Here is a 19,106-nt window from a genome sequence, read left to right as displayed (position 1 = left end):
TGAATATATAAACAGTAAGATGGTACTGTTTTCCCTAAAGAGTCATTGTTCCTATATTTTCCTAAACATTGAGTTTGTCCCAAATCCCATTTCCCGGAGTCTTTTGTTTGGGTACACTGCAGTACAGCACAGCAGCTTCTGAGTGCAAGATGTCATAAAGCAAAGGTCGGAACGCTTGCTTTAGTTCTCCAAACACGTGTTGAAAGCCTACACTTGTGTCTAAATTCTCATGAAGCTCTGCTTATACATCATAAACATGTCACGTGACCACCACAGACGGCGCCCCAGGAGGCAGATCTGTCACATGCACGAACTCAGTATCAGCACATCCTTGACTGAGCAGCCTGTGGAGGATGGGTTATTTATTCCCGCTGTTTAAACTATAACTTGTTCTTGTCCCAGTATTGATCTGTGTGCTTTGTAATAAAAAAACAAACTAAATTGGGCATTGTTCAGGAGACAGAACAGAGAAGGACAATGGTTCGGAAAGTATTGTTACTATCTGGATAGTACAAATTCATGTAATGTAGGTTAATGCTCCATTCCCTGTGCTCAAGTCAGACATGGTGTAATTTTAGTCTAGCAGCTATTCTCCTGCTTCGAAGGAATCTGTGATTATTCAAGTTGCATTGGTCAGTCTAAAGGGTTCACATTTGTGCTTAAAAGGAGATGTAACAGCAGCTGAACTGGGAATTCCTAGATGTTTAGCTCAGACTCGCACAGCTCAAGGTCTGGACTGCTTCACGCAGTTCAGTCTTAACTCGACTGGTCGCCTGATTGGTCGGACTAATTGAGCAGATTTGGTGTTCCTTAAGCCAGCATGCTGTAACCGCAGCTGTGTCTTTGAGGGTGTCAGTGGACAGGAAGTGGTGGTTTAGTGAGAACACAGCTGGGAGGAGAGCGTTGTGTCCAGTCCTGCCCACAGCCTCCATCAGCCAAGCACTGAGTTTGGATCAGAGAGCTGCCAAGAGACCACTGACAAACAGCGAGCAGGGGGCTCTCATTCTCTGTTAGTCTGTTTTATATGAAGAGTGATCATTTAAAAACTGTTTTTTTTTTAAAACTTGAGAAGACAGATAGACGGAACTAGTGTTCCTGCTTGAAGCATTGTTACCACCAACCATCGATGGTGAAGAAGGAGGGATAATGTTTTTGCCTGTTTGTTTGTCTGTATTGTTAGCAAAATACCTCGTACTATCAAACAGATTTTAATAAAACTTTAGGAAAATAATTATGCAACTGATTCAAGATGTCTGCCACAGCAAAGCAGTCTCAGCAAACACAGAAAAAGCTAGAACCTTTTAGTTTTACTGATATGGAGCTAAAACATGATGTGACTGAGAGTGATTTCCAACTGATCATCCAAGATCTGCAAAAAAGGCTATACCTTAGTAAATTTTACAGATATTGTGCTAAAGCTTGGTATGGTAGAAGCTGACAGTCATTCTTAACACGTACTCCAAGCACTGACAGATCATGTGAGATATTACATGAGATTGCACACCATGTTATTTTTGATCTTAGTCTAAAGTGAAATGCTAGGGCTTTAATTCTTAATATCAAAATGTTTGAAAATCTTTGACTAAATATCTGAAGTAAATGTGCTGACAGTAAAATTGATGACGACACAAACAAGCTGTAGAAACGTGTTCCATCACTGACAACTTTATATACACAAGTGAGAAAGAAATGAAAACGGGAGCAAGAGAAGTAAAGCAGAGCTGAATCGGTCTATATGTGTTTGGGGTTTTTTATATAAAAGTAGCATTCCTTAATGGTAAGTTTTAAACAAAAAATTTGCACACTCTGTTAGTACTCAGGGTATGTGTTGAGAATGAGTCTCAGCTACTACCATGCCAAATTTCAGCTTGATATTTGTGAAATCGACTGAGTTATAAGCATTTTTTGTGTTTGAAAATGACGATCTTGAATTGGGCTGAGCCCAAAAGCTTAATCATTTGTAGATATACATCCACTGATTACTTTCTGTGAGTTTCATGAAAATCTGTCCAGCTGTTCATGAGATATTTTGCTAACAGACAGATGAAAGACACGGGAAATTACATGATCCCTCGCCTTTTACAGTGGAGAACTATAAATAATAACAGGTCAAACAACTGCTAATAAATTTGCAGGTATTTTTGGAAATTTTAAACTTTTCAAGCAAAAATCTCAAATAGTCTTACTTCAGTTTGTTAAAAGAGCAGTTTTACAATTTATAGTGTTCTTAGTAATACAATGATCAAAACAACTTTCCATGGGAACCATTTGGTGTAAATTCAAATAACCATAATTTTCTGGTATAAAACAACAAACAATATAAATATTGGTAAAAGCAGCAGCGAAATGTCAATAAACATGCATATTTCTCTTCAAAACCCGAGGTTGCGCATCCATTTATTTTTCAGCTCAAACAGGAAATTGTGGGAAAAAGGAGGGGAGAAGGTCAAATGATTAATGTCCTTTCAGCAAACTGAGAGTTGGATATTTTTTCAACAAAGTGAAGTCAGCCACAAGAAAGCAATGAGTCAAAGTAATGCAACCCTCCTGCTTTTTATTTCAGGGAACAGCTTCGTTCAAGGCCTTAAATAACAACACAACAACAACAACAGAGAAACCTTTCTGTCTGTGCTGAGTTTGAACTTTTATTTTTAGTTTTTTGCTTTCTTTCAACTGTCTTCTTTGAACCCAGAAAGCCCTTTGTGGGTTTAAATGCCTCTAACCTGGTGCTCTGAGGGCAAATATGAATAAAATAGCAGAAAAAAGTAGGATAATCACGACCAACTGAATGCATTCTTAACAAGACACATCCCAGTTTGAATGGCAACTGGGTGCTTTAATGTTTTGAAGAAAAATGTGTCATTTTAGAGAAAGGTTTTTCATAGTAATTTACTAATATATGGGAGACTTGCTCTTGTTTACTTTTCCTCATTTATTCATTTATGATTTGTTTGGATAACTGATGTGCGGCCTGCCTGTGTCCAGCTCACTTTAACTTTATAGACTTTAAGCTTTTCACAAAGATTATATTCTGAGGTCTCACGGGTCGCCGGGGACTAATTTTGGTTTGGTTTTTTAGTCGTGATGAAAAACTGAACTCCAGATGGCAGCAGCCCAAGATGGCAAAGGCAGGCGTCCACACCCCTATGAAACATGTATCTTTATAAGGAAAAAGCTTCTTTTCTGTGTCAGTAATTATACATCATAGTAACCCTCCAATTAGATTGCAACCAGCGCGACAAAGTCTCATCGTATTCGCTATTTTTACCATTTTGCTTCCACATGTTATCTTTTTTAGGATGCCATCCACAGTGTGATTCTGGCCTTTGTTGTTCTGTTCTGGTATACATTTAAAGACTTCCAGATGCCTATCAAAGGTCATTTTCTGGAGATTAGCTTTTATGTCAACAGCAGCCAGTGTCCCGAGAGCCTGTGTGTGTTGACTTATGGGACAAAGCACTCTGGCCTTTTAGAGTTTTCAATTCCAGCTTTTGTGGCGTCCAGTCTTACTTGAATATCTGATTTTTTTTTTTTTTTTCTTGTTGCAAGTCTTTAAAAGCTTGAAAAAGAATCCCAGTCACCTTCACTCATCTAGCATAAGAACATAGCACAAAGTCCTGTCTTGAAATGTAATATAGTTGCCTTTTATTCATCAGTGTATCAGTTTTGGTGTTGCTTTTTGTCCCTGAGTGAATGGTTAGCAAACTAATCTGTTCACAAGTACATTTCAACTTTCTTGTGCTTGAGGGTATTGTCCGTCGGGATATCATTAAAGACGGAGTGAATCTGCTGTGTGTTTGCCAGGAAGAAATCTTTTCCAGCCCCTTCCTCTATTTGTTTTTTAACATTCTGTCCTCCTACTCGACTTTATAAAGCACCTTGCTGTGAGCCGCACCTTATAAGCCAATGTTTGGACTCCTTTTAACTTCACCGCCAAGAGATCCCTGCAAAAGTAAATGTTGAGCAAGGCTAACCTTTGAGAGCCAAAAACCTCTCAGATCGAATGGTCAACTGACCTCACTTTGAGGATACTCAAAGTCCAGATCACTGGTTGTCAAGAGCGCGTAACTGTGCTTTCACTGGTGCCTTTCACCACATCTCTGTTTAGGAAACGGAAGGTATTGTTTTGTGATTTATGTGCAGCAACAAGCTTCAGGATCGAAGAGCTGCCTCTCACACGTGAACATGCATACCACCTGTTCAAGATTTATTCAAAATCCTCTTTGAATACCATGTGTCGTGACTAAGCATAACATTTTGCATCAACACAGCCTTTGTTTACCATATATCCCCTCACTTTCACCTGTTTATACCTACAGACTATTTAGAAGCCAACCTCTGTCTGGCATTTCAGTTTAAAATCTCCCAGAGATGCTCAGTTAGGTTGAGATACTCACACTCTTTATTGATGGGTGGGTAGATTTAAATAACCTTGCAAAATGGACAGTGGTGAAAAGGTTTATAACAGCTATGACATTTTTGAGATTAGAGCTGTTTTCAAACAGAAGTAATCCACTTTGGTCTTGGCCTTGCTTGGACTAGCTGTTGGCTCTTCAGTCTGGTGAGCATTAAACTTTGTCTCCAAACAGAGATACTTTAAAGAGCTATCTACAGCAGGTAAGACATTTCCACATAATCCCGCTTCAGAAGATCTGAACTACTGATTCAGGGTGGATTGTTTGACTGTAGCTGTTGCTGTTCCAATAATTGTAGATTTTCCGTAATTGCTTTAGCATGTTTTAATCATTTTTTTGCCTTACATGTTCATTGATTTGCACGTAAGCATGGTTTTACAACCGAATTTTGTGTTTTCATGGGACTCTGGTTAAAATAAGTCAGCACTTGTGATGTCAGTTTGTTAGAACTCTCTGTAGGCTTCTTGAAGAGACTTCTTGAACTGTCTAAATGTAAACTGCGTATGTTACTGAAAAGTGTAGCCGTGGGAACTGCAGGTGGTCCTGAATCTCAGACGGGCCACCTAACCGAGTTATCTTGCTTCGTCTCTTTAGAGCCATCTGTTTGGCATTAATGTGGTCAGGTTGTATTAAAGGTATTTGAGACTGGAGTGTCGGGTGTCCGCTGGTCGTCCGAATCGGGAGACCCCGGCTTTTGACTGGTTTAACAACACAATCGGCTAATCACAAAGCGAGTGACGGTGTGGCACAAATGGTTACGTAAAGAACATAAGTGGATATAGGTCCACATACCTGAAATCTTAAAGGGAATTCATTGCACCTTTTGATAAGCGTTGTATAAATTCTTCGATAGAGTATCAACCATTCTCTATCAAGGGTTTTAGGAAAAATGTTTCTCACTTTCAGGTTTCAATCTGTTCAGGTGGCCTAATGAATAAAAAGAATGATAATTAGGCTTTCTGACAGCTGCTGTTGTGTCAGGGGTTGGTATTTTCCCAATACGTCAAAAGTCTTCTTCTGCACCTGCAAACCATCAGTGGGTTTATTTTTGTTGACTGATGTGGCCCTAATCGAGTTTAGCCATTTGTTTTCAGGTTGAATAGGTGGCTAGAATTGATTGTCCTTTCTAATACTCCGAGTGGAATTTGCCTCCCTCTGTTTTGCAGACACCGTGTTCTGTTTTAAGCACAGGTTGTCAGATAATCTCCGTGTTGTTGTGACAACAAATGCTGAGGTCTTTTGTGTACAGTGTAAACTTGTCTCAGGACACCGCTTTACTTTTACACAGGCCGTGCTGAAATCGGCTCATTTAGGCAACATCTGGATGCTAAGGCGGCAATTTTAGGACCCCCTCCTAATTTAACGTTCATTCATGTTTCGAAAAGCCAGCGACGCATCCTTGAAAATATGCAGCATATGCATGTGTGCAGATAATCACCCTCTATCTCTAGCGCCTCATCTCTCTTCCGCCAGCCTTTTGACGAACTCATATTACAAGCACGCACACAAACAGACTCTGGTTTGGCAACATACCAGTCCTTTGCTCAGATATACTGGTACTGATGATGAGATTTTTCAACTCTTCCTGCTATTAAGACAGATTGAAAAAGTCGACCTTTATGTGAGGACAGTGTCGGCACGTTTTTTTCTCATTACTGACAATATCATCTTTGGAGGAAACACTCTGGTGCTCGGGTTCATGGGTCAAGAGACTTTCCCAGGCTGGAGTGTGTTTCTGAACATGAAGATCTGTGTGTGTGTGTCCAAGCGAAGGGGAAGTCCAGAGCTCAGTTTGTAATGTTCAGTCTCGGTTGTGGACTGCTGAGAAAATAAATCACTAACAAATTTGGCTTAACACACAGATTAACCAAGAAAAACACAGAAAGTGGTCGTAACAGCAGAGAGGAATGCCTTTAAGATCAATAACCCCACAAAGTTAACTACACTCTGTAGCTGAGTTTAATTTACTCAAGGCACAGATAATCTTATACAGACTGTACGCTACACTGTCAGAGCTCACAGCACTGGTTACACATATGGACATTATTATTTTTTGCAGCAGTTTTTTTTCTCTTGCTTAAATCTGCACATTAAAAGACCATTCAAGTTGTATGAATGCTGGTTTCAGCATTAATTTGGGTTTAGCTGCTTTTTAAAGTTTAAGCCATTAAAAGTTATGGCTAAAAGCCAAAAAACTAGCTAAATGTAACTAAAAGCTAAACTTAGCAAAACCATATCTAAAAGTAGTATAAGCAGACAACAGTAAAGCCAGTATGTTGAAGTACATCACAGAGAATCTTTTTGAAGACACTGAAAAGATTTCAGTGCATTTCTATGGGAATTTGTTTAGGAAAAGGTAAGTAATTCAAAAAGTATAAAAGTTACAAATGCTAAAAGTCACACCACACTAATTCTGATTGAGCTGAAAGTTTTGACATATGAATGGTTTAAATAGCACAAAACATGCAGAAGTAGTTTGGTTGAAAAGAACTCACTAAATAAGCTGTAAAGAGGAAAACAAAGTGTTCATACAATAAAATCTGGTATCGCAAAGTCCTTGTGAACTTGAGTGAACCATCTTGGTGTCTTATCTGCCGTGCAAAACACAAAGTGATGAAGATGTCCTCTTACAGAGCAACCGACATCTCCAACCAGATCAAATCTGATGGCTTCTCAGACTTTTGAGGAATTTTCCACCTTTCAGTCACTCCTGTTTCGCAGAATGTTATCAATTTCGCTCAGTGACCTCACCCAGTTCAGCCAGAGTTTACTGTATTCTTGTGATAAAACCTGTGTATACTTGGATCCTTTATGCCCGACTGTGTGTGTGTGTGTGTGTGTGTTTTCAGATCAGTGCCAACGTGTTGATTTTTCTGTGCACTAACATGATCGGGGTCTGCACCCACTACCCTGCTGAGGTCTCCCAGAGACAAGCCTTTCAGGAGACGAGAGGATACATTCAGGCCAGACTGCACCTGCACCGGGAAAACCAACAGCAGGTAGACACACACACACACACACAAACACACACACACACACACACACACACATAGAGCCACCTGTAAGTTCAACCAAAATAAGCCGTGCCCACAAAAAATACATCACAAGTGCAAATGAGCAACAAATGGGTGTCTCCGTTTCGTGGTCCAATTTGTTTGTCTCAGTTTTCGAGGTTGACAATATGCTCAGGAGTGTTGCACGTTTTTCCACTTCGTTCTATTTGACTAACACGTTCCCACGCAGAGGCTGGCAAGGCATGAGTGACTCATTCAGCATTCTCACTGCGAGAAATGGTGAAAACAAATGGACTTTCCTTCTCCTTCTTTTAATTCCTCTCCCCGTCTCCTTCTCTGCGTCTCAGGAGCGCTTACTCCTGTCAGTTCTGCCGAGGCACGTTGCCATGGAGATGAAGGCTGATATCAATGCCAAGAAGGAAGATATGATGTTTCACAAGATCTACATCCAAAAACACGATAATGTGAGGTAAGCCTAGATGGGGAAACATACAGCTCGGTCGTACGTTCTTCCAAATCATCGCACTCACCAAAGATGGTGTGGCGGGGCTAAAACACGGAGCTCTGACCTCACTCTGATTTCACTAATGTGCTCGTTACAGTGATCCTCAAATTTACTTGATAACTTTTATCAAGTTGGATGTTAACTGGAGCGCACTGTTGTACGTGTTGTTGCAAACTCCAGCTCGTCTCCTGAGCTGAAAGAACTGAGAGATGATCAAAACTCTCCTTCTGTTGTGATGCCTGCACTGGTGTGGAGAATAAAAACGAGGTTCCAAGCAGAACTCTTCTGTCACAGACGACTCAAATACGTTCCGTTGGTCCGCTTCATGTTATAATCTGTTGCATCACTGCTTCTCTGCCTAAGTGTAAACTTACAGGACCGATCCATTGTCGAAATGGAAACCAAGATTAAAACCTGCTGTCTCTGGCACAGATTGATGCTTAAGTCATTCTGGGAGAACAAGAATCCCAGACAACAAATACATCAGTTATTCAGTTTTTGTGGTTCAAAAAATGTCTTTTTATCCATAATGTTTCCATAAGTCTATTAAGGTTTTACTTTTTTATGCCACTTTTTCTTTTAAACTGTCCTTCAGACTGCTGAGTCAAAAGTTGAATTTAGAACAGTCTCTTGATTTTTTTTGACCAAATTTAATATCTACTTCCCAAGAAGTCAGCTGCCGCTAATAGGTCAAAGTTAGAGTTGTACTTATGACCATAACTTTTGATCAATAAACCCAATTCTAAAATAATAAAACTAGCATTCCATGAAGAAATGTGTATCGCCCCTTGTCTTGCATGCCAAATTATTACCAAAGATCATGTGTGATCTTTTAGGGCTCAGAATATGTGTTGGTGATAACTCTCAGCTACTAACACACCAAATTTTGTCTTAATATCTGTCAAACTGACTAAGTTGTGGCCTTTTTTGTGTTTGCTAAGGTCAATTAGCTGTAGCAGCCATCTAAAATCAGATTGACTCCCAAATATAATCTGTACATCCAGATGTACAGCCAATCATTACCTTTTTAAGAGTTTGATTAAAATCTGTTCACTGGCTCATTACCAGACAGAAAGACAAACACAGGCAATCTCCTGCATTTCATACTATCATAAACTTTTATTTATTTTAAATTTTCTTAACTAGTTATAGTTTTTTTCTTATCTTCACTAACATTTGCACTGAATATAGCTTGTTTTTTTCAAGAGTGTCAAAATAATCCTTCCACTCCCCCCTGCCTCTGACTGGCTAAAACTAATATTATTGTTTGGGTTGGTATGGCTTAGGCACAAGGCATGCAAGTTAGAGTTTATAAGCAGATTATAAAGTCTATATAATGATAAAAAAGGCAAAACAAAAAAAAGAAAGTATGCAAAATGAAAAAAATAATATAGACGGCATGATTATCACAAACATTGTGTAATAAAATGCCTGTGTATTTTGTATCCTGACAACAAGGAATGAGCTAATAAAAAAGGCATGCCAAAAACTACACTCACAACATGATGAAAGACTATCAGTGGTAATCTTATCATTTCAGTGACTGTATTCTTTGGAGGCAAACTAATCCATCCTGGCTCACAACCTTAGTCATGGTGGGAAGAGTCAAACATTCTCCAGACTGCTGTTTTGGAGATCCAGATCTCCTGCTCCCTCCAGGGGTCAGCCCGATGGGATCCACAGCGCCATCTGTCACCTTCAGCAGGAACTTTTGTTTTCATTCTCGTTTCATTAGTATCCAAAGTTAGAAATGAAAGGCACGCAGACAGGCAGATGGAAGGAATCGGAGCGGGGGGGGGCTGCTTTAAGAGGGAAAGGCTGGACGCGGTGACCTACATCAGCCCAGGTGATGAGGTCTGCGTCCCCTCCTAGTGCCTCTGCTGCTGGGAGGGAGTGCCATGCTCACACCCTTTGTACTTTATCCACTGATCTTATTTTTTTTTCTCCTCTTTTTGCTTTTCTTTGTTGGTGCCCTCTTTTTCCCATCTCTTCCACGCCCACCCTACCTGCAGCATACTGTTCGCAGACATCGAGGGCTTCACCAGCCTGGCGTCTCAGTGGACGGCTCAGGAGTTGGTCATGACGCTGAACGAGCTGTTCGCCCGTTTTGACAAGCTGGCCTGGGTGAGACACTCGTTAACACCTGCAGATCTTCGAAGCGCTGCCTCTTATGTAACTGTGCTTTGTAGCCTCAGCGGGTGTTGGGTTAGATTGTATAACCCACTAATTAGAGACTGACAGGTTATCTAAATCATGCATCTACTTGACATTAGCAAGCTGTGTGTGTTTGCTGTAATTGTTATTGTTGTTGATGTGTTTTCATCTTCGCTGTACAGGAGAACCATTGCCTGCGTATCAAAATCCTCGGAGACTGTTACTACTGTGTTTCGGGGCTGCCTGAGCCACGGGCTGATCATGCCCACTGCTGTGTAGAGATGGGAGTAGACATGATTGAGGCCATCTCGTGAGTAAATCGCACACCGGCAAACTAAAACACAAAGAAGTTACAAAGCATTTCTCTTAAAGGTTCATTGTAAATATCTTGTCATGATTTCTTTAGAGATGCTGTAAAGCTGAATGTGGCTTCTGACAACTGTGTGTGTGTTTTTTTTGTGTGTATTTGCAGGCTGGTGAGAGAAGTGACAGGTGTTAATGTGAACATGCGGGTGGGCATTCACAGTGGACGCGTTCACTGTGGGGTGCTGGGCCTGAGCAAGTGGCAGTTCGACGTCTGGTCTAACGACGTGACGCTCGCCAACCAAATGGAGGCCGGGGGGAAGGCGGGGTGAGTGCCTCCCATTCCACCTGCTGCTCCACTGAAGTTTCTGCTGACGGACTTTAACTTTTGTTTGTGCAGACGCATCCACATCACCAAAGCCACGCTGCAGTACCTCAACGGGGACTATGAAGTCGAGCCGGGATGTGGAGGCGAGCGGAACGCTTACCTGAAGGAGCACAACATTGAAACCTTCTTGGTGCTCGGCTGCAGCCAGAAACGGGTAGGTGCTCGGTCGAACATGTTCCCGATTATCCGCATGGCCCGTTCCAAATGTCACACGAGCGCCACATTTCACACAAACTGTAAAATAACTTGCCACCTGGCTTAGAGAACTTTGTTTGCGGTGGGGGGTTTTCCCTTTCAGAAAGAAGAAAAAGCCGCGATGGCCAAGTTGCATAGAACACGGGCAAATTCTGCAGAGGGACTGATATCGCCGTGGATGTCTGATAGACCCTTCTCCAGGAGCAAGGAGTCTAAAGTTTACAAGAAGATGGTGAGAAACACTGACACTACGACTTTTATATTTGATGCCCTGTGCCATCCTCTCCACTCTCTAGAATTCAGTCTAAATGTAGTTTTATTTGTTTCAGCAGCTCTTACTAAAAACTTTTTTGTCTTTTATGGATAAAAAAGTTACAGAGTTTGTGGTTTCCAAAACACTTAATACACCTAAATTTTGATTTTATTTATTAAAAGAAGAACACAAGTAATATTTCGACAGTCACAGGTCAGTTGCATAATAAAAGGGCACCGAGGAGCTAATTCTGCAGCTATGCTTGAGTTGCAAAGAGTATATTAAATATATTATATATTATTTAATATATTAAATATCTTCTGTCAAGATCTGAATCTATGGTTTGTGAGTGAAGACCCTGTATGTTGACAGGATTTTTGACAGCAGTGAGCAACAGACACAATTTCAGTGTTGAGTTGAATCACAGCCCTCGCATATCTCCAGCTAAATTTGTCCTGCGTAGACCCCATCTGCATGAACGGAAAAAAACACTTTACGAACAAGTTAAAAAGGCTCCAAACTTCTTTTTTTCGGAAAGAGGTCAACAAGAAGGTTATTTTTTTTCCCTCGTGAACACCATCCTTGTTTCTCAATCATGCTTATTAAAAATTTTAATTTTGTTAGGAATGTTTCAGTTACAATGAGCAAAACCGTAATTGTCTGTCGAAGAACAATGGACACAGCTGCAATGCTTAAGCAGGTTTTTAGGCCTGGAGTTATTATCATTGGCATTATCTGGAGGGAAAAGTGATCATAATTAGACTAAAAGGTGAAGGTAAACATTGATATTTGAAACCTAAGTTAAAATTACTTTTTTAACTTATAATATGTTTCATTGTATAATTATTTTTGAAACGATCATGAGTAAATTTAGCCAAATGCATGCTGAAAAAATGTTCTCAGTTTAACTCTGTATTTTATTTGAGTGGTTACACTCAAAAGCTGACATCGGCTTTACTTTTCTGACCTTTCTGAAATGTTTTATTTACGTTTTCTTTTTAAGGAATGTTTTGTAGATACAATATGCCTTACTCAGACAGCACATTTTAACAGGTAAACATGCTCATTATGATGATTACTGTAATCATCCCTGCTCGGCCATGTTAGCATTGTTTTGACGTTGAGAAATTTTATTAATTTTCTTTGTGTATGTGTTTATCCTTTGTACTTCTGATGCAACAAACATTAATCTAGTTTTGAGGACCAGAACAAGCCTAGTGGAGACAATGGAAATGTGAGAAGATTCATTGATTTGTTTAGTTCAAACAGACAGGAGTCACAACAGGGCTCAGAGGGATTCTTAGTTCATCATGTCTAACCTGGTTGAGGCTGCAGCTGCAGATATTTTTCTGATCCTTCACTTTTCCCCACTTACCCCCGACTCCCTCTCTCTGTCTCTAAGCTTGAAGTCTCATTTCCTTTTATTTCCTGCATTCTTTCTCTCCTCCTCCTCCTCCTTCTCCTTCTCCTCTGTCCTTTCCATCTCAGAGGGTTTGAGCCCTGGGGGCAAAGAGGGTGTAATTTGAAGCCTCCGAGCATTAATTAAAACATCAGTCTGGCTCACAGGGATTAACTGTGCAGATGCCTCAGACACTGTCTATTTTTCAGTTTTACTGTAACTGCACAATAACATATTCCCTCGTCGTTTTCCCCTTCTGAAATTTTTGCTCTCTGCATTTGTTTTTTTTTTTTTTTTTTTTCAGGGCATTGAAGCAGCATCCAGCAAAGAAAGGTGAGTATTTCAGCCCCGGTTTCTGTTATTAGGGCAGCTCTTGTTATTAGAGGTTGTCTGGCAGACTGTCACTGTAGATCTTTCACTTTGGAGCCTGGTGTTGATTTTATTTTAGTCAGAGCCCACACAGCACTAATACCAGATTAGCCCTGAGTCTTCCTGCCTGTCATAACCTCATCCTACAACTCCAGACCAACCTTAAAGTGACCTGCTCCATGTATCTCTTAGCCGCTGCATTCAGGAGGGTCTGAACCCAGAACTCGAGGTGGACGAATTTCTTGCACGGGCTATCGATGCGCGCAGCATTGACCAGCTGAGGGAGGATCACGTCAGGAAGTTTTGGCTCACCTTTCAGATGCCCGACCTCGAGAAAGAGGTTAATGCTTGAATGTAGAAAAGTTCTCCAGGGAATTGGGAAGTTTCATTGTTTCTTACTGAGCCTAACTGTGATGCAAATATCTTCTTCTTTCTCAGTACTCCAAAAAGGTTGACGATCGTTTGGGAGGATACGTGACCTGTGCACTTTTTGTCTTCTTTTTCATCTGCTTCATTCAGACAATCGTTTTCCCAAAGTAAGTGAGCCCTCCGTGAAGTTGTCTTTCCGAGTTGAGACTGAATTACACGCAGGAAATGTGTTTTTGATTCGTGTAGGAGGAGTTAACGAGAGCTGTACATCCTAACGAGCCTCCTTTCTTCTCTTCCACAGAACAACCCTTATGCTCGGGCTTTACATCAGCATCTTCATCATCCTCGCCAACATCCTTTTCATCTGTGCCATCTATTCCTGCATTAAAGTAAGAATCGAGCGCGCAAGCATCACTCACAATATTTACTGTCGCTTATCTGATCTTCTTGTCGTCTGTGCTGAAGCGCTTCCCAGCTGCCTTTCAGACACTCACCAAGAAAATAATCCAGTCCCGAGCAAACAGCACACTGGTGGGCGTCTTCACCATCCTCCTCCTCTTCGTCTCTTCTTTTGCTAACATGGTAGGCATCAGAGATCTTTGTTTAGTGGTTCTGGAATGAGGAAGCAGTTGTTTCACATGAACATGCTGTTTCAAGATGTCCCCACCACATAAATTGTAAAAAAAAAAAAAAAAAAAATCTTCTGAGTTGTATTTTGTTTGTTCTTTCAAAGTTTCCCTTGCACATGTTGCTGATATCATTTTTTTTTAATTTAAAGAAATCTTGAACTACTCTGGCTTTAAAACCAGAACAGTTTCCCAGGGGAGCATTAGAGGCATCTGTGTTAAATTTTATAAGACATGACTGTAGCCAGGAATTAAATCGGGCCGTGACTCTCCAGGGCTCAACCCCAGCACATATGCTTTGTTATCAAGGTTAACCTAACTTATACATACTGTTCTCACAGGGGTAGAGTAAGTTAAACAGAACAGGGCTTTCTTTCTATGGTCTGTGTTGACAAAATCTAACTCTACGAAGAAGTAACAGGTACTACAGCTGTTGTTCCAACTTTCTGCTATAGTTTCACATGAAAAAGGGCATTGCACACTTACTAGAAAACTCAAATATTCCTCACATGCTGCAGAAAATTGTTAGTTACAATAAATCAAAATAGGCTTCCTGCCACTGCTTAGATCAGGACAGAGAGATTTTAGGATTTTCTATTTAGCTCTGATACTGTCCCATAACATGCAAATCATTTCATTGATCAAATCAAATATGCTATTTATAATATTACCTGTATAATTAACATCTCAGCAAATCCAGAAAAAATATGAAAAATGGAAATAATTTATTAATCATCATCTACTTTTTTAAAGGCTTACACTTCAGTCTAACTACAGCTTCTTAATGTCACACAGCAGGGATTGGGCTTTGGCTAATGAGTGTATTCAAGCTTTCAAGTGTATTTTTATATATATTTATTATGCTGGCAATGCAGGCAACTGTGTGACAGGTTGAAATAGGGGCTATAAGGTGTTACATGCTCTCAGAATTTGTGTAGAGGATGATGCTCAGCTACCACCACACCAAGTTTTAGCTCAAAATCTGTAAAACTGGCAGAGTTAAAAGCATTTTTGGCTATTTTCTCAGGTGAGCTGGCTGTGGCTGTTGTGTCCAAAAGTTAATCAATTGTAAACGCCAAATTAATGAATACTTAATGTTAGAGTTGAACATTTTTCATGCATTTGAGGCGAGTTGTTCAGGGGGGGAAAGACAATATCACAATATGCAGTTATTTTACAAACATTTGGCAAGACTTGCCTTATTGTTAAAAACTTAATAAAAGTTGAAGTAAAAAAAAGTCTCTGCCTGTCGAAAAAGAATTTCAATAGGTTACCCGCCTATTTTTATATGTTGACTTATATTTTATGAACATGCAAGTACTTTTGCTTTATTATTGATTTCTCACAAAAATAAAAATGACTCATGTAGGTTTGTGTAGTTCAGTGTTTAGACTTCATCCACAAGAGTTTGCTCTTTTACTTTGTTCTAACATGTAAAAATTGCAATAAATGTCGAATACAAATCTTGTATGATCTCACAAGCTTAAGTTTTTGTATTTATGGCAAACGTACTGAGTTGTGTTATCTTTCTTTCGTGCTTCAAGTAGATTTTGTGGCTTTGAACAAATTCTCTTTCATGGGAGAATGGCTCTTCTGATTGTAAAGGTTGCTTTAGTGCCAGAAAGACCATTTTTACAGCTGATTCAGACACACAAAGCATTGCATTTACAGAAAGGTTTCTTTCCTAACTTTAGACACTGCCAGCTGTATCTGGAATGACTCAGATTGACGTACAGAGCGGACGGATCTGTCTCCTGCTTTTATCTCCAGTTTGTCAGATGGTGTCAGATGTTATTTCCATCCACACATGTGATGCTCTTATTGGAACCCCCAAACCACTGAGCCTCCCTTCTCAAAAAATACCATTTAAACCCTGACTGTGAGACATGCGCCCATGTAGAAAACATCGGTCTGTTTTTAATCATCATGTATTATTAACTTTAAATAGACTTATTTAATTTTATGTTTGCATATTTGTTCCTTTTATAATTTTTAGGGCTCCCACAATATCAGATTTAAACAGCATTACTGAAAGCAATAGATATTGCCTAAGTTTTATAGTTGTTTCAGTCAAAAGTTGTAAATGACGGTTATGCACAATCTCATGCAATATTGTGAGATCTCGCAAGATGTAGTAGCACTCACAGTATCTGTTGTGAATGACTCTCAGCTACTACCACATCAAATTTTAGCTCATTATCTGTGAAACTTACAGAGCTACAGCCAGTTTTGTGTTTGCTAATGTTGCTCGGCTGAATGGGGTTGACGTCAAACGTTAATTAGTTTTAGAAGTCCACTCAGTGATTACTTTGAGTTACATTAAAATCTGTCCACTGGTTCATGGGATATTTTGCTAACGCTACAGACAGAAACATTATCACCTCTTACATACAGATTTCTCCTTTCTTGCCAGTTTACGTGCAGCAGAGAGAGACTGCAGGACTGTGTGGAAGAGAAGCTGAATGCCTCTGCGACTCTCTGCCTGCTTTACAACCTGACGAAAACAGCCGACGACGGTTTGACTCTGTGTTCTAGTCAGACTCAGCCCTGCCATTTCCCCGAGGTCAGCCCCATGTTTGTTGGCAATTTTTTTAAATGTTTCTGTGTTTTGAATGAAAAGTATGTTGGAACTACAAAAAAACTTAATTTGCTGTGAAAGTGCAATGTGAATGGTTAGTGTGAACGTTAACCGAATTGTTAAAATAAGCAGAAGAGAAGCTAAAATCAGCTAAACAGCAGCTGAAAGCTAAAATCTGGAAAACCTTAATGAAAAGCTAAAACTAGGAAAACTGTTGTGACAAGCTAAAATGAGCAAAACAGCATCCAAAAACTTAAATGACCAAAACTGTACATAAAGCTAACTAGCAAAATTGTAGCTTAATATTTAAAATGGCAAAAAAAGTAGCTTAAAGTTAAAATTAGCAGAACTGTAGATAAAAGTTAAATTTTGCAAAACTGTAAGTAAAAGCTAAAATGAGAAAAACAGAAGCAAAAAGCTAAAATTGGAGTAGCAAAAAGTTAAAATAATTAAAACAGTAACTAAAAACTCAATTTAGTCAAAAAAATGAGCTAAAAACTAAAATTAGCAAAGTTGCTAAAATGAGCAAAATTGTAGCTAAAAGCTGCAATTAGCAAGACAATAGCTAAAAGCTAAAACGAACATAAGACAAAACTAGAGCAACTGTGAATTGTAAATTTCGGAGAACTGGAGATATTTCAATGTATTTATTAACATTTTTCCCTCATATAAAGTTAAATAATTTTAAAAAGTATAAAAGTTACGAACACTAAAAGTCATGACGCACTATTCCTGACTGACTCTGCGTTGATACATAAATGGTTAAAATAGCACAAAGTATGTGGAAGTAGTTTGCAAACTTTCAGCCTGAAAGCTGCAGTGTGAATGCTGACTCAGCATTCAGGCAGTCGTCACCATAACCCTGTCTTCCCCTCGCTGCAGTATTTCAGCTACAGCGTGCTGATGACCCTGGTGGCCTGCTCCGTGTTCCTCCACATCAGCAGCATCGGGAAGCTGGCTCTGATGCTGCTCATCCAGCTCGTCTTCCTGCTGCTGGTGGAGTGGCCTCAGGTGGCCCTGTTTGACAACGCTGACCAGCTGCTCACTGCCCTGTGAGTCCACACAGATTTACTCCTGTCCTAACACTCAAACCTTATACTGACGTTATGTGTCACACTGCTGTGGCTCAGGTAGGATACGGCCTACTTTTCCAAGGTTTAAAAAGTAAAAGACCTACTTGTGAATGTTAAGTCCTATTTTTGAATATGTTCTCATTTTTTTTCCTCAGGCAATTATCACCTGTTAATGATTCCCTCCAACAGTATGTTGCATTCTATGTTTCGCTCTACTTAATTTAAGTGGTGTGTGCGATTAATAGGCTTGACTTTATCTTTTCTTTGTTCCAGACTTTTCAATGAAACTGCAGAAGGGTGGTAAGGAACTGTCATTTCTTTTATATCTTGGGAAAGATCCATTTTTTTCACTCCAAATCAAGACACTGACTCATAACTCTTTTCGTTCTCAGCCCGGAAGATGTGACTAGAGTTCCCCTAAAGGTCATGATCCCCATAATCCTGACGGTTTTCGTCCTAGCACTCTACTTGCATGGCCAGCAGGTGGAGTCCACTGCACGCCTGGACTTCCTCTGGAAGCTGCAGGTAAAAATACAAGTTTAATTAACAGGCAGGTGATAAAGTGTTTCCTCATGTCTGTGTTTCCAACACATACTGATCGCACAAGAAGTGTTTTTAAAACTTTACCATTAACTATTGGGGTCAACACTGTCTGTTAGCAAAAATCTCATTAACCACTATCCAAATGTTTTTGTGCCTGTGTTGCTGGGACTTCAGGAATCTGGTCTCCTGATAGTCGGACTGAATGTCCTTTTTGTCTCTTCTTAGGCCACAGAGGAGAAGGAGGAGATGGAAGAGCTGCAGGCGTACAACCGCCGCCTGCTGCACAACATCCTGCCCAAGGACGTAGCCCACCACTTCCTAGCTCGGGAGCGTCGCCACGACGAGTTGTACTATCAGTCGTGCGAGTGCGTCGCCGTCATGTTTGCCTCCATCAGCAACTTCTCCGAGTTTTACGTGGAGCTGGAGGCAAACAACGAGGGGGTCGAGTGTCTCAGGCTGCTTAACGAGATCATCGCAGACTTTGACGAGGTAAGACGTACGGTGATGAATGCAGTGGAGAAAAGTGACTGGAAAAGGTGTGTGAGATGGGAAATAAAACCAGGAACAATCAGCATTTACCTGTGTGTGAAACTGCAGTTTGAATGCTGAGTTTGATGAAGTTTGTAGAAGAAGCTGAAACTGAATTGTTTAATTCAGAAATTATAAGCAGCAAAAATTATACATAAAAGCAAAATCTATTAAAACAAATGTTTAAGCTAAAAAAAAGAATGTTAGTTAAAAACGCCAAAGAAGCTGAATGGTAGCTGAAAACTAAAAGTAGCTAAATAGTAGATAGTCAAAGTCAAAGTCAGCTTTATTGTCATTTCTACAATATATCACAGACATATTGAGAACTGAAATTTCTGTTCTCTCTGGGCTCCCAGGCCACACAAGAAAAAGTGTTTAAGAATTATGGTAACAA

At 40.0% G+C, this 19,106-nt stretch overlaps 1 protein-coding gene across 2 annotated transcripts in view; it reads left to right on the top strand.

The window, feature by feature from the left end:
- LOC108244602 (adenylate cyclase type 6) overlaps nucleotides 1-19,106 on the top strand; it is a 36,352-nt gene that overhangs the window by 12,120 nt on the left and 5,126 nt on the right. For both annotated transcript variants that reach the window (XM_017430950.3, XM_017430949.3), the window contains exons 5-22: nucleotides 7,265-7,414; nucleotides 7,777-7,898; nucleotides 9,947-10,058; nucleotides 10,271-10,398; nucleotides 10,561-10,719; nucleotides 10,792-10,933; nucleotides 11,078-11,206; nucleotides 12,931-12,959; nucleotides 13,188-13,335; nucleotides 13,434-13,531; nucleotides 13,666-13,753; nucleotides 13,830-13,946; nucleotides 16,404-16,553; nucleotides 17,451-17,620; nucleotides 17,797-17,829; nucleotides 17,915-17,941; nucleotides 18,034-18,166; nucleotides 18,410-18,673. In XM_017430950.3, coding sequence (XP_017286439.1) covers nucleotides 7,265-7,414; nucleotides 7,777-7,898; nucleotides 9,947-10,058; nucleotides 10,271-10,398; nucleotides 10,561-10,719; nucleotides 10,792-10,933; nucleotides 11,078-11,206; nucleotides 12,931-12,959; nucleotides 13,188-13,335; nucleotides 13,434-13,531; nucleotides 13,666-13,753; nucleotides 13,830-13,946; nucleotides 16,404-16,553; nucleotides 17,451-17,620; nucleotides 17,797-17,829; nucleotides 17,915-17,941; nucleotides 18,034-18,166; nucleotides 18,410-18,673 — 2,199 coding nt within the window. The remainder of the gene's footprint in view (nucleotides 1-7,264; nucleotides 7,415-7,776; nucleotides 7,899-9,946; nucleotides 10,059-10,270; nucleotides 10,399-10,560; nucleotides 10,720-10,791; nucleotides 10,934-11,077; nucleotides 11,207-12,930; nucleotides 12,960-13,187; nucleotides 13,336-13,433; nucleotides 13,532-13,665; nucleotides 13,754-13,829; nucleotides 13,947-16,403; nucleotides 16,554-17,450; nucleotides 17,621-17,796; nucleotides 17,830-17,914; nucleotides 17,942-18,033; nucleotides 18,167-18,409; nucleotides 18,674-19,106) is intronic.

The sequence above is a fragment of the Kryptolebias marmoratus genome, linkage group LG8 (genome assembly GCF_001649575.2).
Source record: "Kryptolebias marmoratus isolate JLee-2015 linkage group LG8, ASM164957v2, whole genome shotgun sequence".
Taxonomy (NCBI): Eukaryota; Metazoa; Chordata; class Actinopteri; order Cyprinodontiformes; family Rivulidae; genus Kryptolebias; species Kryptolebias marmoratus.
This window is presented reverse-complemented; position numbering and strand designations above follow the sequence as displayed.